General features: G+C 39.5%; 1 protein-coding gene across 3 annotated transcripts in view; it reads left to right on the forward strand.

Annotated features, from left to right (window-relative positions):
• The first annotated feature begins 517 nt into the window (after window positions 1-517).
• Window positions 518-17,733, forward strand: part of TWSG1 (twisted gastrulation BMP signaling modulator 1) — a 32,790-nt gene continuing 15,574 nt past the window's right edge. Inside the window, exons 1-2 of one of the 3 annotated variants that reach the window (XM_057527034.1) lie at window positions 518-689; window positions 2,236-2,392. In XM_057527034.1, coding sequence (XP_057383017.1) covers window positions 2,270-2,392 — 123 coding nt within the window. In that variant the 5' untranslated portion in view covers window positions 518-689; window positions 2,236-2,269. Of the gene's footprint in view, window positions 690-827; window positions 1,246-2,235; window positions 2,393-17,733 lie in introns of those variants that run through there. The other 2 variants (XM_007196191.2, XM_007196190.2) reach the window with 2 other exon arrangements.

The raw sequence follows: 17,733 nt of genomic DNA on the forward strand, positions 1-17,733 counted from the left end.
GTTTTTAATAAATCCTGTCTCCGACATCAATGACGGGATTCAGGTATGAGCTACACTGGGTACCAGCGGGGTGCATCAGTCAGTCCGGCATCCCCATAACGGGGCCGAGACCAGCTCCCTCCCAGGGTGGCTGTGAGGAGGCGACGAGCTCGTGCAGATCACGTCCCAGCTCCGGGACCAGGGAAGGGTGAGCCCGGAGAAGGGGCCGGGCGGCAGCGTCTGCGGGAGACCGAGGCGAGCGGGAAGGCGCCAAAGACAGGGGCGGGGAAGAGGAAGGGGGGACAGCGCGCGTGGGCCGGGTGGGCGTGGCCGCGGTCGGGGCGGGGTCGGGTAGGGGGTGGGACCCTGGGCGCGCTGGGCCCGCGGGGAGCGTGGTCTGGGCGGGGCCGGGTCGCGCGCGGACAGGAGCGACGGGGGAGTGAGAGACGCCTCCTGGCGAGAGCTGGCGGCGGCGGCGGCGGCGGGAGCCGAGGGGGGCGGAGGGAAGCAGGGGGCGGGGGCGAGGCGGGGGCGAGGCGGGGGCGAGGCGGCGGTGGGCTGGTCTCTCCCTGCTTTAGGGCCGAGGCTCGCGGGCGCTGCGCGGAGGACTGAGCGGAGGCGCGGCCTGCCTCCCTCCACAGAGCGGCGCGCCCGCTCTGCCGACCCGCGGGGAACGAGAGCCAGGCTGCCTCGCGGCGCCGCGGCGCACGGTGAGAGAGCTGGGGTGGCGGGTGCCGCTCTGGGTCTGGAGGCCGCGGCGGGGCGGGAGGAACGGGAGGACGGGGCCCGCGCGGCCTGGGCGGCCTCCGCGGCTACGAGGCGGGGCGGGCGCGGGGCGTGGCTCCTCCGCCGGCAGCCTGGGCCGCTGTCAGCACCGCCCGCTCGGCCGCTGCGCTTTGTTCCCGAGGCCCCGGAGGGAGCCGCTCCCCTAGGAGGAGCTCGGTTACCTGCCTCTGCGTGCCTCGTTCACCTGGACGACTGTTCTGGGGAGGTTCGGGGAGTGGGACGCAGACGGCCGTGAGGTGGGGGAAAATATCCCATTTTCAGTTGCTGTGGGGAGAAAACTAGCTCTGGAAGAATCCGTTTTCCGATGCCTTCTTTGGCCGCCACGAATACGTGCCGGTGGCTCTGGAGTCACCGGACTTGGGCGTGCGGTTCAGTAAAGCGGGCGGTGGGTCCTGAGGGTCCCAGGAGGGTACCCCCGGCCTCGGCCACGGTCCCTGGGGCTTTCTCGTACAGAACCGAGCCACACGGGCACAGAGCCAGGTACTTTTCACCTTCTTCTTGCCTTTGCTTTATTGTTCTTCCTAACACTTAGAATGCAGGTTTACAGCAATCATAAAGGCCCCATAAACGCACCTTTTATCCGTCTTACATCACTAGTCGTTTATTTAATCGATTCTGTTTGGGGGGTGTGTTTTAGACCCCAAGAAGTTTTATCTTCTCCTTTTTAAAAGTTTAATGACTGTGTTGGTTGTTCAACCACTGTCAGAATTTGTGCTGGTCTTTCCTTTTTCTTTTTGGACTGTAATATTTTCTTCAATATCTTTGAAGAATCACTGGTACTTAAGGTAGAGAATTAAAAGAATATCTTCACATTTTGGTAAGTTAGAGTTCTTAATGCAGTTAATAATTTACTATTCCCTTTGTTATTCGCTAAATTATTTAAGGAGCAACTGTCCACTCCTTCCGTTGAGTTGCTTCATTTTGGCTAATTATGTTAAGAGACAAAATGAGATAGTAACAAGTAGACACTAGAATAATTTGCATTTTTAAAATTTGTCTTAATTCTAAGAATTAAAATGTTGATAAATGTTTTTAAAATTATAATACAATATTAAGTCGAATAGTGGGCCTGAAACTAAAGCTGAAAAGCAGTGCAGCATTGAAACTACTTATTTGCTTTATATATTGATACTTTCAGGTTACTGATGGTATACACACACACACACACACACACATATTCACTTTAATTTTCACAGTCACCATTTCTGGGTACTCTGAGGAATTTCAGAATTCTATATCTTTGAAGATGGCTAACAAGATATTACTGTATAAAATTGTAGCTTTTTTTTTGAGTGTTTAAGTAATCTTTCATTGAGAATAATCTTTAAACAGTCACTCAAAAGTCTTTTAACACAAACAGTGAGTCTTGGTTTATTTATTTGATTTTCATTTTTGTGTTTGTTTTTACCCTAACATTTGCCTTTGAATTAAAGTTTTTGTTGTTTTTTTTCTTTTTGTTTGTTTGTTTAGCTTCCTGGGAGTTGCTGATTGTCTTTGAAGAAACATGAAGTCACCCTCTGTTGTTATGCTTACTGTAGCCATCCTGGTGTTCCTGACATGGGTCCCCGTGTCACTGAGTTGTAACAAAGCACTCTGTGCTAGTGATGTGAGCAAATGCCTCATTCAGGTAGGACTGAGAGTACTTTTTTACTAATATTAAAATATACTGTAGAGCAGATACAGAGCACATATATACAGATAGAGAATGTAAGGTCTGAGGTAATGAACCATGACACTGGTCTGGGGTTTTGACCCCATACTTCTCTTGCATACAAGCAATGTCAGAGTCAAGGAGTTCAGTACGGAAAATAATATCCAGCTTTGTAAACATGCTGTTACAAGGTGATGAGTAGCCTATTCAGATGAATTAAAGGGTTCCCTTTGTATAATCTAGTTTACATAGCAAAGAGACTCACTATATTTAGGAAAAAAAAATTTATCTAGTCAAATCATAGACAAACTGTTCCCTAAATATACACTAATTGTCTGTTCTAAGTAACAAGTTACCCCAAACAGCAACTTAATGCAGTAAACATTTATTATTTACGCAGTTGCTGAGGGTTGGGAACCTAGGAGCAGCTGAGCTGGGGGGTTCAGGGTCAGGGTTTCTCAAGGTTGCAGGCGTTGGAGAATGTGCTTCCAAGATGCTTGACAGTGATCTCTCTCTCAGCCATCAAGGCAAGCCTTTCTGAAGAGAAAAGTGAGGTTAAGTAATGGCTTAGTTTACAGAGCTATTAAGTGGCTGTGGAACGTGGCCTGTGTTTGAACCCGAATCCTGTGGCCTTTCCATACACATACTGGTTATTACTGTTCGTAAAGTTGCGTTAATTAGTGGTGAACTTCATGTCTTATACAGCTGTTCTCCCTTTTCCCATCCTGTTATACCGTTAGCAGTCTTCGGTCTGTATTTTTTAGCCTCTCTTCTAATTGTTGGCTAAGAAATTCAGTAACCACACATATTAGAATTCTGTATAAAGTATGACTCAGCTACCTCTTGGCTGTAATCCTGACATGAGAGCATTTGTATGTACTAGAAGTGATAATGATTTTTATAGATGAGAGGCATTATGTGCTGATTTGTGACATTTTGGTCCTCATTAATAATTAAAATTCTGGGAAGCCTGGCCTTTATGTGAGTGTGGTTGTCACCATCTCATACTCTGTACCCCACTTTGCATTTTAACTAAAACATTTAACTAGAGAGGTTGGTTGGTTAGGGTTAGGGTTTTCACTATGGATGTTTTTAAGCATAAATAGAAGAGGGAAGAGTATAATGAACAACAGTAATAATCAGCAGTTACAGCCATCATTCACTCGGGGCTACCCTTGCTTCCTCTCTACTCCCCTGCACTGTTCACCCCAGCTCTGTTTAGTGTCAGGCAGACCCCTGATAATATTTTATCATAGATCTATTGTCTATCTCTGAAAGATAAGAACTCTTCAAAGCATAGCTATTAGCACTTTAAAAATTAACAATAATTCTTCAATATCACGTAGTTTTATACATGGAAGTTTTTTTTTTAATTAATTAATTTATTTTTGACTGCATTGGGTCTTCATTGCTGCGTGCAGTCTTTCTCTAGTTGTGGCGAATGGGGGCTACTCTTTGTTGCGGTTCGCGGGCTTCTCATTGCGGTGGCCTCTCTTGTTGCGGAGCTCAGGCTCTAGGCGCGCAGGCCCAGTAGTTGTGGCACACGGGCTCAGTAGTTGTGTCTTGCAGGCTCTAGAGCACAGGCTCAGTAGTTGTGACGCACGGGCTTAGCTGCTCCGCGGCATGTGGGATCTTCCCGGACCAGGGCTCGAACCTGTGTCCCCTGCACTGGCAGGCGGATTCCTAACCACTGCGCCACCAGGGAAGCCCCTACATGGAAGTTTTGATATGGCACGTCTGCTTAGGCTTGTGCTGGCTGAAAATTTGGTAGTCTTCTCGTGAAGTCCAGCTTTGTGCTGTGGTCAGAGGTGAATCTGTGCCACTTCCCACGTTGTTTCAGTGCATCTTCATTATTCATTATTGGAAATAAAGTCTCATAACAATTGCTATATTCATGTTTAGGTAGAAATTTACTTAAATCTCAAATTAGTTTTTGACTCTCCAAGTCTGTAATTTCCATTATTCAAATAATTAAAAATTGGATTTTTTTTGAAAGACCTTGCTTGGTAAGGTAGTATTTAAAGAAGAAAGTGTTTGGTTACTATCGATAAACATTCTCAGAAGTTTTTGTTTGTTTTGCTTTTCAGTTTAAAATTCTGTAATACTTACAAAATGCTTCAAAAAGTGGAGTAAAAATTAAGTGTAAAAACTGGAAAATCAGGTGAAGCTTCACCTGTTTGTTAAATGGTGATTTTAGTAAACTCATTGGAAAGAAGGTAGGACTCGTTTTTGTTTTTTTTAAACCACTGATTCACTGATGCAAACATTTCTGATTCCTGTTTCTTCAGAACTAGGAATCATCAAATCTTTTTCTGGAATAGTAGAGACAGTGCTTCTGGTGCATAGTGGCAGGGTGCTTGGGGTTAAAATGATAGAGGCCTCGAGTATTGAGGGTTTTCGTGTTCATTTCTTCCTAAGCACTTATGACATTGTGCTAAGCACTTCCTGGACATTGCAGTGAAATGTGATTGGTTCTACCATTTGCCTGGTTTTATGGACTCCGCTGATTATTTAACATTCTGCCCTTTACTCTCCTTGCATTCCTCTCACTGTGGCTGTGTGACAAACCACCCCAAAGGTCAGTGGCTGGAAACAACAACAACGTTTATTTTGAGCATGAATTTGCATCCTGTGTGGTGCTTGGTAGGATAGTTCATCTGCACCACACAGCATTATTAGCTGGGGCGGCCTGAAGGCTGGCAGCTGAAATTACCTGAGGCAGCGCTGTCCACTAGAACTTTCTATGATGATAGAAATGGTCTGCATCAGCCCTGTCAGGTACAGTAGAAGCTAGTCATGTGGTTGTTAAGCACCTGAAATATGCCTAGTGTAACTGAAAAGCAGATTTTTAAATTTAATCATTTTAATTAATTTAAATTTAAACAGCTGCATGTGGCTAGTGACTGCTGTATTGGATATCACAAAGCTGGGCTAGGAAGATTCTTCGTTCTCTCTCTCTCTCACCCCACTGTCCCCCCTTTCTCTCTCCCCTCCTTTCCTCCCTCCCTGTCAGTAGTCTCTTTGTATGACTTCTCCAGCATGCTGGCTTAAGACTAGCCAGATTCCTTACATGTTGGCTCAGGGCTTCCAAGACCATGTGTCTCACAAAACACAGCAGGGGAAGCTGTATTGCCTTTTATGGCCGCGCCATTGAGGTTACGGTGTTACTTCCATCATGGTGGTAGGCCCACCTGGATTTAAGGGGAGGGTACACAGGCCCCGCCTCTGATGGAGGAGCATGAGTGTAACACTAAGGAGAGCTTAGTGGATGGGGTGAATGATGTGGCCATCTTTGGAAAATACAATCTGCCACATCTTAACTGTGACTTGACCGGCTGGGTGATCTCAGAGTTTCCTTCTAATTCTACATAGTTCTAGAGAAAGTAACCAACTATTATTATGTGATAAATATATATTTTTTTAATCAGAGTATCTCTAAATGCCTATTCTGAACATTTAATATGAATGGAATCATACAATATGTTGTCTTTTATGCCTGTCTGCTTTTACTGAGCATAATGCTTTCACAATTCATCTATATTATAGTATGTATCAGTACTTCGTTGTTTTATGGTCAAATAATATTGTACTGTATGGATATGCCACATTTAATTTATCCATTCATCAGTTGATGAATGTTTAGATTGTTTCCACCTTTTGGCTATGCAAGTAGTGGAGCTGTGGATATTTGTGTATAAGTTTTTATGTGGATATCTGTTTTCATTTCTTTTGGGTATATACCTAGGAGTAGAGTTTGCTGGGTCATATTTTTTATGTTTAACATTTTGAGGAACCACTAAAGTATTTTCCAAAGTGGCTGTATACATTTCCACCACTGTGTATGCAGGTTCCAATTTTTCTACATCCTTACCAGCACTTGTTGTTATAGGCATCTTAGTGGGTGTGAAGTGGTTTTGATTTGCTTTTCTCTAATGACTAATGATATTGAGCATCTTTTCATGTGCTTATTGGCATTCATATATCTTCCTTGGAGAAGTGTCTATTCAGAACCAATGCCCATTTTTTAATTGGCTTATTGTCTTTTTATTGTTGGGTTATAAGAGTTATTTATATATTCTGGGTACAAGTCCATTATCAGATATATGACTTGCAAGTAATTTCTCCCATTTTGTGGGTTGTCTTTTCACTTTCTTGATGGTATTATTTGCAACACAAAAGTTTTAAATTTTGATGCAGTCTTATTTATTTATTTATTTATTGTTGCTTTTGCATTTGGTGTTGTAGCTAAGAAACCATTGCCTAACTCAGGGTTATAAGATATACTTGTCTGTTTTCTTCTAAGAATTTTGTAGTTTTAGCTCTTATATTTAGGTCTGCAATTTATTTTGAGTTGATTTTTGTATATGGTGTTAGGTAGGGGTCCAAATTTATTCTTTTGTGTATGGATATCTAGTTGTCTCGGCACCATTTGTTGAAAATATTATTTTTTTCTCCGTTGAATTATCTTGACACTCTTGTTGAGAATTATTTGACCATAAATGTAAGAGTTTATTTTTGGACTCTCAGTTGTATTCCATTGATTTATATAATCTATCTTTTTGCCAGTACCACACTGTCTTGATTACTGTAGCTTTGTGGTATGTTTTACAATCACAAAGTATGAATTTTCTAATTTTGTTGTTTTTCAAGATTTGTTTTTAATACTTTGGGCCCTTGCATTACCATATAAATTTTAGGGTCAGCTTGTTGATTTCTGCAATAAAGCCAGCTAGGATTTTTATATATAAATATATTTGACTTTATTTATTGGAGTAGTTTTTGGTTTACAGCAAAATTGAGCAGAAAGTGCAGAAGGATCCCATATACTCCTTTCCCCTACAAATACCCACTGTTTCCCCTACTATTAACATCTTGCATTAGTTTGTACATTTGTTACAATTGATGGACCAATATTGACATACTATTATTAACTGAAGTCCACAATTTACATTAGGGTTCACGCTTTGTGTTCGACAGTTCTATGGATTTGACAAATGTATAATGTCATATATCTGCCATTACAGTGTGACACAGAATTGTTTTGTTGCCCTAAAAATCCCCCGTGCTTCCACATGGCCTCCGCATCCCCCACCGCATTTTACTGTCTATATAATTTTGCTGTTTCAATATGTTATACAGTTGGAGTTATACAGTATGTAGTCCTTCCAGGCTGGCTTCTTTCATTTAGCAGTATGCATTTATGGTTCCTGCATGTTTTTTTGTGGCTTGATAGCTTATTTCTTTATATTCCATTTTATGGGTGTGTCACAGTTCGTTTATCTATTCACTCATTGAGGGACATCTTGATTACTTCCAAGTTTTGCAATTAAGAATAAAGCTGCTACAAACATCCATGTGCAGGTTTTTGTGTGGACATAAAATTTCAACTCATTTGAGTAAATACCAAGGAGCACAATAACTGGATCATATGCTGAGAGTAGTTTACTTTTGTAAGAAACTGCCAGACTATCTTCTAAAGTGGCTGTACGATTTTGCATTCCCACCAGCAGTGAGTGAGAGTTCCTGTTGCTCCACATCCGCACCAGCATTTGCTGCTGTCAGTGTTTTGAATATTAGCTGTTCTAATTGGTGTATATTGGTATCTCGTTGTTTTAATTTGCAATTTCCTAATGACATGTTAAGCTTTTTTTCATATGCTTTATTTGCCATCTGTATATCCTCTTTGGTGAGGTGTCTTTATGCCTTTTGCCCATTTTTAAATTGAGTTGTTCATTTTCTTCCTGTTGAGTTTTAAGAGTTCTTTGTATCTTTTGGATTAACAGTCCTTTATTGGATGTTTCTCTTGCAAATATTTTCTCCCTGTCTGTGGCTTGTGTTGTTGTTTTCTTTTTCTTAAGATTTTTTTTGATGTGGACCATTTTTAAAGTCTTTATTGAATTTGTTGCAGTATTGCTTCTGTATTTTTATGTTAATGGTTTTTTGCCTGCAAGGCATGTGGGATCTTAGCTCCCCGACCAGGGATCGAACTCACACCCCCTGCATTGGAAGAAGTCTTAACCACTGGACCTCCAGGCAAGTCCCCTGGCTTGTCTTCTTAATCTCTTGCCAGTGTCTTTTGCAGAGCAGAAGTTTTAAATTTTAAAAGTCCAACTTACCCATTTTTTCCTTTCATGGATTGTGCCTTTGGTATTGCCAGCTATGATTTTGATTGGGTTTACGTTGACTCTATAGATCAATTTGGGAATTATTGCCATGTTAACAGTATTAAGTCTTCTGATTCATGAGCAAGGAGTGTCTTTCCTTTTATTTAAATTTTTCTTTCATTTCTTTCAACAATATTTTGTAGTTTTCAGCATACAGGTCTTATACTTCTTTTGTTAAATTTATTCATAGGTATTTTATTCTTTTTGATGTTGTTGTAAATGGAACTGTTTTCTTAATTTCATTTTCAGGTTGTTCATTGCTTGTATGTAGTGTCATAAATCTTAAATCTGTTTTCACCTTATTCTGCTTTCTGGGAGAGTTCCTTGACTTTACCTTTGAATCCTTTCTATTGAATTTTTAAATTTTAGCAATAACTTTAAAATTTTACTTCTTATTTTCTGCTCGTTAATTTTTCTTTTAACACTTTTACTTGTATTTGAATGCACTGTTTTCTCAGATATCCTGAGAATACTTACTGGAAGTTTTATTGATGGAGATGGAGGTGTGTCTCCCCGCCTCACCTCCCCATTCTGTTAGGTGGATTTCTCTTTCTTCCAAGATTATTTTTTTCTTTCAATTTATATCTCTTTCATGCAGGAGGCTTTCCTCAAATGTATAGTGTTCCTTAGTTGTCCATTATAGTTAGGAATGAAGCATAAAAGCCTGATTGGGAGACTGTGTTTGTGGGGAGGGCTGACATACACAGACTGGAGGGTATCTGTCGCCTGAGGGACAGGGAAGCCCTCGATGCTGGAGTGTTGTTTTCTGCTCTGAGGCTGATCATTTTCCTGCAGAGAAGTTTTTGGTTTGTTTGTTTTGAATGGCTGGTGTTTTTGCTGTGGTCGGGGTGGTGGTTGGTTGGTAGATGCTTGGTTCTTGTCTTTGTGCCCTAGTGTGGGGGTTGCCTCTGTGGTCTGATAGAAACTTGAACTTTAGTGCCCTCTTTTATTCCTGTTCTCTTCAGTTGAAGAATAGATTGGCTATTGGCGTTTCATGTGCCAAGAACTGTCAGCTGGTGTCCTTAGGCCTCTTTAGTGCTTCTCTTAAAGGGGATCCCCAGAATTATATTCAAATTTTCAAATGTACTGTTTTCTAGGAGAAAAGTCCATAGCTTTCAGGAGGTTCTCAAAGTGGTTGATTGCCCTGAAAAGGTGAAGAATTGCTTGGGCTTGGTTTGCCATCACACTACTAAGTTATTAAAATTCCTCTTTCACGTTCAACAAAGTACGAGGCACGTTGACATTTTAGATGGCAATAATAGCTTTTCTCCTTAAACTTACAGAAAAACATGCACAGAAATGAAGGTGGGAGATAAGAACTTTAAGAAAGGCCATGCTATAGAAGTGTAAAGAAACTTCCCTCCTAAGAGGGAGTTTAGCTTTTCTTTTAGTTATTTGGTTTGAACAACATCTGTAGTGTTGAAATGCTGTACTGTGAGCATAAGTTAGAACATTTGTTTATGTCGAGCCCTCCGCAACTCATGAAGTAACTAAATATGAAACATTTTCGCTGGAAGCTCAGACTTGTGTAAATGTTTTTTACCAGCACAGTCATTCCTGACTCTCCTACAAGTTGCTACGCAGAAAGGTGGTCCCTACGTAAATATTTATTTTGTGCTTCTGACAGGAAAGAAATGTAATTTTAACATCAGGAAAGTAATATTGTCATCTTGGTGTGTTCCTTTGCTCATATAATGAGTGGTTGAGCTGTCCTCTTTCAGGGGAAAAATGGTAAAACAGGATTTTGCTTTTAATAAGATCTTTACTTGTTTTTTCTTCTGCTTTTGTGAAAAGAACATTTAAAATTTGAATCAATATTATGCTTCTACGCCAGAAATCTCAAGACCCATTTTGTATTAAGAACTGAAAAACCGGGGCTTCCCTGGTGGTGCAGTGATTAGAATCCACCTGCCAATGCAGGGGACACGGGTTCAAGCCCTGGTCTGGGAAGATCCCACATGCCATGGAGCAACTAAGCCTGTGCACCACAACTACTGAGCCTGTGCTCTAGAGCCCACGAGCCACAACTGCTGAGCCCGCGTACCACAACTACTGAAGCCCGCACACCTAGAGCCCATGCTGTGCACACAACAAGAGAAGCCACTGCAATGAGAAGCCCGCGCACTGCAACAAAGAGTAGCCCCCACTCGCCACAACTAGAGAAAGCCCACGCGCAGCAACGAAGACCCAACGCAGCCAAAAATAAAAACAAATAAATAAATAAATTTATTTAAAAAAACCAAAGATGAGGGGGACTTCCCTAGCATTCCAGTGGTGAAGACTCTGTGCTTCCACTGCAGGGGGCACTGGTTCAATCCCTGGTCGGGGAACTAAGATCCCACAAGTCATGTGCCATGGCCCACCCCCCCAAAAAAAGAAAACCAAAGATGAGGATTTCACTGGGACACTTGGAAGTTTTCAAATATAATTTTAATAGGGAGAATAGTAAAGTCCCTATTTACCCATCACTTAGCTTCACCAGTGGTCAGCATATGGCCGGTCCAGTCTCATCTCTACCTGCCCCTATGTCACCTCACCTCGATGATTTTAAAGAAATGCTTTGGGGTACTTTTGAAGTAAGTAGGATTAAAATTTGGTTACAAGGTTTATTTAAGAAATGGGTGTCGTTTGATATATTTTGGTAGTTCATGTATGTACATGAACTTGTATGCTGATTTATTTAGCCAAAAGGATAAATTCTGTTTTCCGTATTTCACTTGTTTATATTATTTTCAAGACAAAAGTTTGAATTTATAAAGAACATGATGATAAGATTTGGTTTAGATACTTCTGTTCTGAGTTTGAAAGTCTGATGTCCTCCTTGAAGAGTATTAATTTGCCAAAACAGATTTGTTGTAACTAACGTAATTATAATTATGTTTATTGTTTTGAATAAAGGCTAATTGTTCGAAGGTGTGTTGTTTACATATTGGTTTTTAAATACCCATTTGACCTATGTAAGGGTTGTGAAAATAGTATCAGCACAGGTACAGTCTAATGCCTTGTTGGTTACTGATGCTCATACAGTGTTCATTTTCATAATTACCTTTGTTCTTACATTCCTGGGGGTTTTCGGTCAAGATATTATAAACACTTATAGTTTGTTTGATTTAATGTTTAAGAACATCAGTTTGTGTTTTTGAGTGTCTTATTTTTTTTATTGTATGAAATTAAACTGGATCTTCAGAAGTCCTACTACTTAAATTTAAAATGTTTACTTGCCATTATAAAAATATTTTGTTCTCAAAGGAATCCACAAAATACATAGAAGTAGAAAAAGGAAACTAAATCATTTATAGTCCTGTTTTCTAAACACAGACTACTCTTAATATTTGATATAGTCCTTTTTAGGTTTTTATTCTATGTTTAGGTGATTTTTAACACCTAAACGTAGAATAAAGGTTGTATATTATATATACAACTTTCACGTTCTGCATTTTTCACCAGCATTGTTTTATGTTTCTTTGTTTTAAAAAAAAATATGTTAGTTTAGAGAAGTTAAGTTTTAGCTTGAAAGTAAAATAGAGAAATATATTTTCTGAACTATCTTCTGCACTGCTTTCTTTAATACCAGTTAACATTTATATAATGCTTTATGTTTTTCAGTTCAGATTTGTTAAAATAATAAATTTATGGACCACAGTGTACCATACTGGTCCTTCAGAGATGAGATGAGGTATTCCCTAATCTCCCAAAGCATTTTTGTTGTCAGATTTATTGAGGTATAATTCACATACAGTATATTTCACTCTTTTTAGGTGTACATTTCTATGATTTTTGATAAATGTATGCTCATATATAACCACTACCACAATCAAGATAGGGAATATTTTTATCACCCTTAAAAGTCCCTTCGTGCCCCTAGGGAGTCAAGACTAGCCTCCTCCCCAGCCTCAGTACTTCTCCACCACTGATTGATTTTTGTCCCTATAATTTCACCTTGTCCAGAATGTCTTAGAATCGTACATTGTGTAACCTTTTGTGCCTGGCTGACTTCTTTCAGTTATTATAATGCTTTTGAGATTGACCCATGTGGCTGCATGTCTCAGGGACTCCTTTCCTTGGTCTTGCTGAGTAGTAGTCTGTTGTGTGGATGTACCCCATTTCTTCATCCATTCACTAGCTGATGGACGCGGCTTGTTTCCAGTTTTTGGTAATTATGAATGAAGTTATTTACTTCCATGTATAGGTCTTTGTGTGGATGTATGTTTTCATTTCTCTTGATTAAATACCTAGGAGTAGGATTGCTGGATCACAAAGCATCTGAAAAGCTGAGATTTGGTGTTACATGCTGCAGTTTACGGGCCAGGACTTGAATCCAGATTCTGTAAATCCAAGTCATTTGCTGTCTGCTAGACTATAATGTTGTTTTCAATGGTGGTATTTCCCTGTTTTAACAACATTGCTAACAAATCTCTCAGATTTTGGCAACAGTTAAAGAATGGAGATATTTATCAGCAACTTTACATCAGAATATAAATAAAAATTTCCCTCAAGTTATTAGTTTCCATCTCTGACCTGGAAATTTAGAAGTTTATAAAATAAATTTTAACTCTTAAAGTCTAGGCTTAGTCTTAGATGAATAATTACCCCCCCCCCATTTATTTTGCATGGATTAAGATCTCACCAGAACCTTAGACATATAGAGAACAAGATTTTCCATTAAAGTTGGTTTAATAATTATATAAAATCTGTCTTCTGGGGGCTTCCCTGGTGGCGCAGTGGTTGAGAGTCTGCCTGCTAATGCAGGGGACACGGGTTCGAGCCCTGGTCTGGGAGGATCCCGCATGCCGCGGAGCGGCTGGGCCCGTGAGCCACAATTGCTGAGCCTGCGCGTCTGGAGCCTGTGCCCCGCGACGGGAGGGGCCGCGATAGAGAAAGGCCCGCGCACCGCGATGAAGAGCGGTCCCCGCACCGCGATGAAGAGTGGCCCCCGCTTGCCGCAACTGGAGAAAGCCCTCGCACGAACCGAAGACCCAACACAGCCAAAAATAAATAAATAAATAAATAAAATCAAGTAAAAACTTTAAAAAAAATAAAAAATAAAAAAAATAAAAATAAAAGGAGTGTTTAAAAAAAAAAAAAAAAAAAAATCTGTCTTCTGGCATAAAAAAATTGAAATTCTTTGTCATATTCAAGATTTTCAATAATACAAACGTAAAATACTTTTTTTAAAATTTATTTTTGGCTGTGTTGGGTCTTTGCTGCGCGTGGGCTTTCTCTAGTTGCAGCAAGCGGGGGCTACTCTTTGTTGCGGTGCGCGGGCTTCTCATTGCGGTGGCTTCTCTTATTGCGGAGCATGGGCTCTAGGCGCGCAGGCTTCAGTAGTTGTGCCTTGCAGGCTGTAGAGCACAGGCTCAGTAGTTGTGGCGCACGGGCTTAGTTGCTCCGCGGCATGTGGGATCTTCCTGGAGCAGGGTTTGAACCCGTGTCCCCTGCATTGGCAGACGGATTCTTAACCACTGTGCCACCAGGGAAGTCCCTTCATATAAGTTTTTAAAGCAAATTGCCAAATTATCTCTAAATACTCATTCTGGTCAACATAGGATAGCTCAAATGTATAAATTTCTGTTTTCTATTTAGTATAAAGTTATAATTTTTTCCACCATAAATGTATTGAACGGTGTGATTACCACACTTTAAGAACATCTAGCGTGGTACTTCACGATCCACGTCACTCTGGCTCTGACACGCGGAAGCAGTGGTGGTGGGAGCAGCCCTGTGGGAGAAGATCTGATGTCGGAGCCCAGTTGGGCTGGATCACTGACCCATCCCTTCCAGCCTTTCATTTGTACCAGGAGCAGTGCCCATACTTTCCCTGGGACTTCCAGACCAGGGAGGCAAATGATGCGATCATTAACTGGCCCAAGCAAAAAAGGAATTAAGTATTAAATCCCAACACACTGGTTTTGCAACTCTTGCCATTGATACTTATTTTACCTTTACAAACAATGATTAAACTTTGGCAATAGCACTTGTAATTGTATTCAGGTACTGAGAGTGAAAGATACAATAGTGCCTTTGATTAAACAACCTGAAGGGTTAGCTAAGTTTAATTATGGGCTCATTCTCTCTAAGAAAGTAATAACTATAATTATGGAGATGCTAAATTAATAAGAAATAAGCTTTATATTTCTCATCTCAATGTTTAAAAAGCAGGAATAGCTATTCAAAACTGGGGTCAAATCTCAGCCACTTACTAATAGAATGATGTACAAATTCATCACCTTATATGAAAATGAAGATGAATAATACCTTGATAAAGGCTTTATGAGCTCCAAGATAATGCATATAAAACACTGAGCACAGTGCCTGTTAATGTTACATAAAACCCACTTAGGAACTTTGGGGGAGGCTGTGGCAGGAAATAAGTGGAGGTGCTGGATCCACCTCTCTTCTGTGAACGCTGTGTTTGCTTGAGATCCCACGTTCAGCCGACTGAGCAGTGCTCAAGGTTAGTCATAGGGAGGTTAGTGAATTACGTAAATAGCCAGTCCACACAGGAATCCCACATCTCAGCACAACCCTCTTTCTAGTTAATACGGAAGACTTTGAAGTAATAGTGACATGGAATATAATAATGACGTTTCTGAAGGCGGTGATACAGAATGAGAACATGGACAAGCTGTGAAAGAGATGAAGTATTTAAGGCCTGCTTCTGAACTTTGGTACATAATATGTTCCATTATGCAGCCGTTATGTTATGTTGACAGATTTTTATTGATACAATAGGGAAATGCTTACTTTTTAAATCAGGAGAGTGCGCCATCATTATTTTGTTAGAAATGCGTAGGAATTTACTGAAGTGGGAGGAACTTGGGTGTTTTTTCCTTCTACTCTGGTAGATTTTTTTCAAAGTCTTTTATGATTTAAAAACAAAAAAACTCTTAAAAATTTAAAGCATTCCTTTTATCTTGACTCTAACCTCTTTAGCAAAGCCTTTCTAGTTACAGAAGATTCATTTATGTGCTCATAAATAAAACAACTAAAGTAAAGGTTTCTTTTTAAGTGTCCTGAAGAAAATATTCTACTTATTTTAAATGGAGTAACTTTTTATGTTTTTCTGTGATCCTTGATTCTTCATAGTTATGTTTTGGTATGTTTTTTCTCTTTTGTATTTCCAGTACGTGACTTCAAAACACCTTAAAGTTTTTTTTATATTTAGAAACATTCTTCCCAACCATAGTTTGCTAGCTGTCAAAAAAACTAAAATATGTTTCCAAATGTGTTTATGACCAAACTTATTTAATAGTGTGATTCTGAAGTACACATAAAGTGAATAGAAAATAATGGATTTCTTGATGAGCTACACATTTGTTATTCATAATTATTTACACATAGAAATTCATTGTTTCCCATCCTTTTTTGACTTTAGAACATAGAAACAAAGCAAATCATTTCCACACGTTTTTGCTCTCTAGATTTGCAGTGAGGTTTTTGAGATCCGAAATGCCATATGTTAACTTTGCCTGTATATTATTTTTCTTCTGGAAAGTGAGAAGTTAAATGTGTAATACTGGCTAAAAAGTTCGTTTGAGGAGCTTGTTTTCATTATTTTCCAATCTCCTGGAAAGAATGCTCTCATGAGTTTTGAAGAATACAGATTATTTGATACATTTTGAAGCTTATTTACTCTCTGAAATTTCATAATTTATGAAATCAAATTGGCTTTATTAAGACAGATTTTTCATTCTATTTTGTAGTAAGATGGAAAGAAAATATTAGTTAGCATTCAGCCAGTTTTAGCAGTAATTTTTACCAATGAAGTCTAACCTGGATATTTGTCTGTTTAATGGTATAGTAATAAAGCCCTTGTCTCGGCTTCCTAGAGCTTCTCACTTTGTATTCTATCAGTAAATTAAAAGTCATTAAGCATGTTACTTCAGTGCATTGTTCTATCACACTGACATGTAAAAGTAGGTAATCAAGGCAAGTTCAAATAACTTTTAATAGTCTGAGTTTTAACCTTCCATTAGTTAGCAGTCATCTGATGTTATCGTCCACCCTTTCATTCCAGTTTAAAACACCTCACAAAAACCTGACAGTAAAAGGTAGAATGAATGCTTTAAAGACTCAGATTTCTCTAATGTCCATTAAATCGACATTCATTTTAAAGTTATTTAGCATAATATACAGTAATTCATTTAACAGGCTACCATTTGAAAGCCGTGATAGGAAAAAGGAGAGACTTATTCTTTGAATAAATTTGTTACTTTCCTAATATGTTTCTCCTGAGCTATGTAGATAATGTAAATATACACAAGTAAGATAGTAAAGGAATATTTTCTATGGATAATGGAAATTAAAATTTTAAAAAACTTTATTTCTCGTGACTAAGTTGCAACCTTTTTAAAGCTTAAGAACAAAAAGTATCAATATCCTTAACTCTGATGGTGTTTTTTTAAAAATGTGTACTAAGAAAATGTTCTCTCACTCCAAAGATGACAGACAGATTTTTATGGAGAAACAAATCACAAAATACAGCTTTGGCAGCTCTGTTTTTCTAAATTTCCAAGTAAGTTTGAGTTTGTGTGAATCAGGCATCACCAGTTTTATGATGAAGCACCTGTACTTCTCAGGAAGGCCCTGCCCTTTTAGTCCCTCCCTTTCCATCAGGCCTAGCAAGGTTACTCAAGGTGTGCATTACATGCATGTGGCCTGAGTATAGAATTCCGTGGTACTAAAATATTATAATTTACATATATTAGGTCACAGCTATATACTAACATCAAACTAATGAATTAGAGCATAGCACAAGTGTTGATTCTTTTTTTTTTTTTTTTGGCCATGCCACACAGCTTGCGGGATTTTAGTTCCCTGACCAGTGATCAAACCTGGGCCCCCTGCAGTGGAAGGGTGGTGTCCTAACCACTGGACCACCAGGGAATTCCCAACAAGTGTTGATTCTTGAAAGTGCTGTGTAATTGTGTAATAGCTAGGGGACTTTTTGAGAAAAGGAATTAAATGTCAGTGTTGCTATATCTGATAAGGGGTTAATATTCCAAAATATATAAAGAACTCGTACAACTCAATAGCAAAAAAAAAAAGAATCATTTAAAAATGGGCAAAGGACCTAAATAGACATTTTTTCAAAGAAGATATATGAATGGCTAACAGGTACGTGAAAAGATGCTCAATATCGTTAATCATCAG

Source organism: Balaenoptera acutorostrata, chromosome 13, assembly GCF_949987535.1.
Source record: "Balaenoptera acutorostrata chromosome 13, mBalAcu1.1, whole genome shotgun sequence".
Classification (NCBI taxonomy): Eukaryota; Metazoa; Chordata; class Mammalia; order Artiodactyla; family Balaenopteridae; genus Balaenoptera; species Balaenoptera acutorostrata.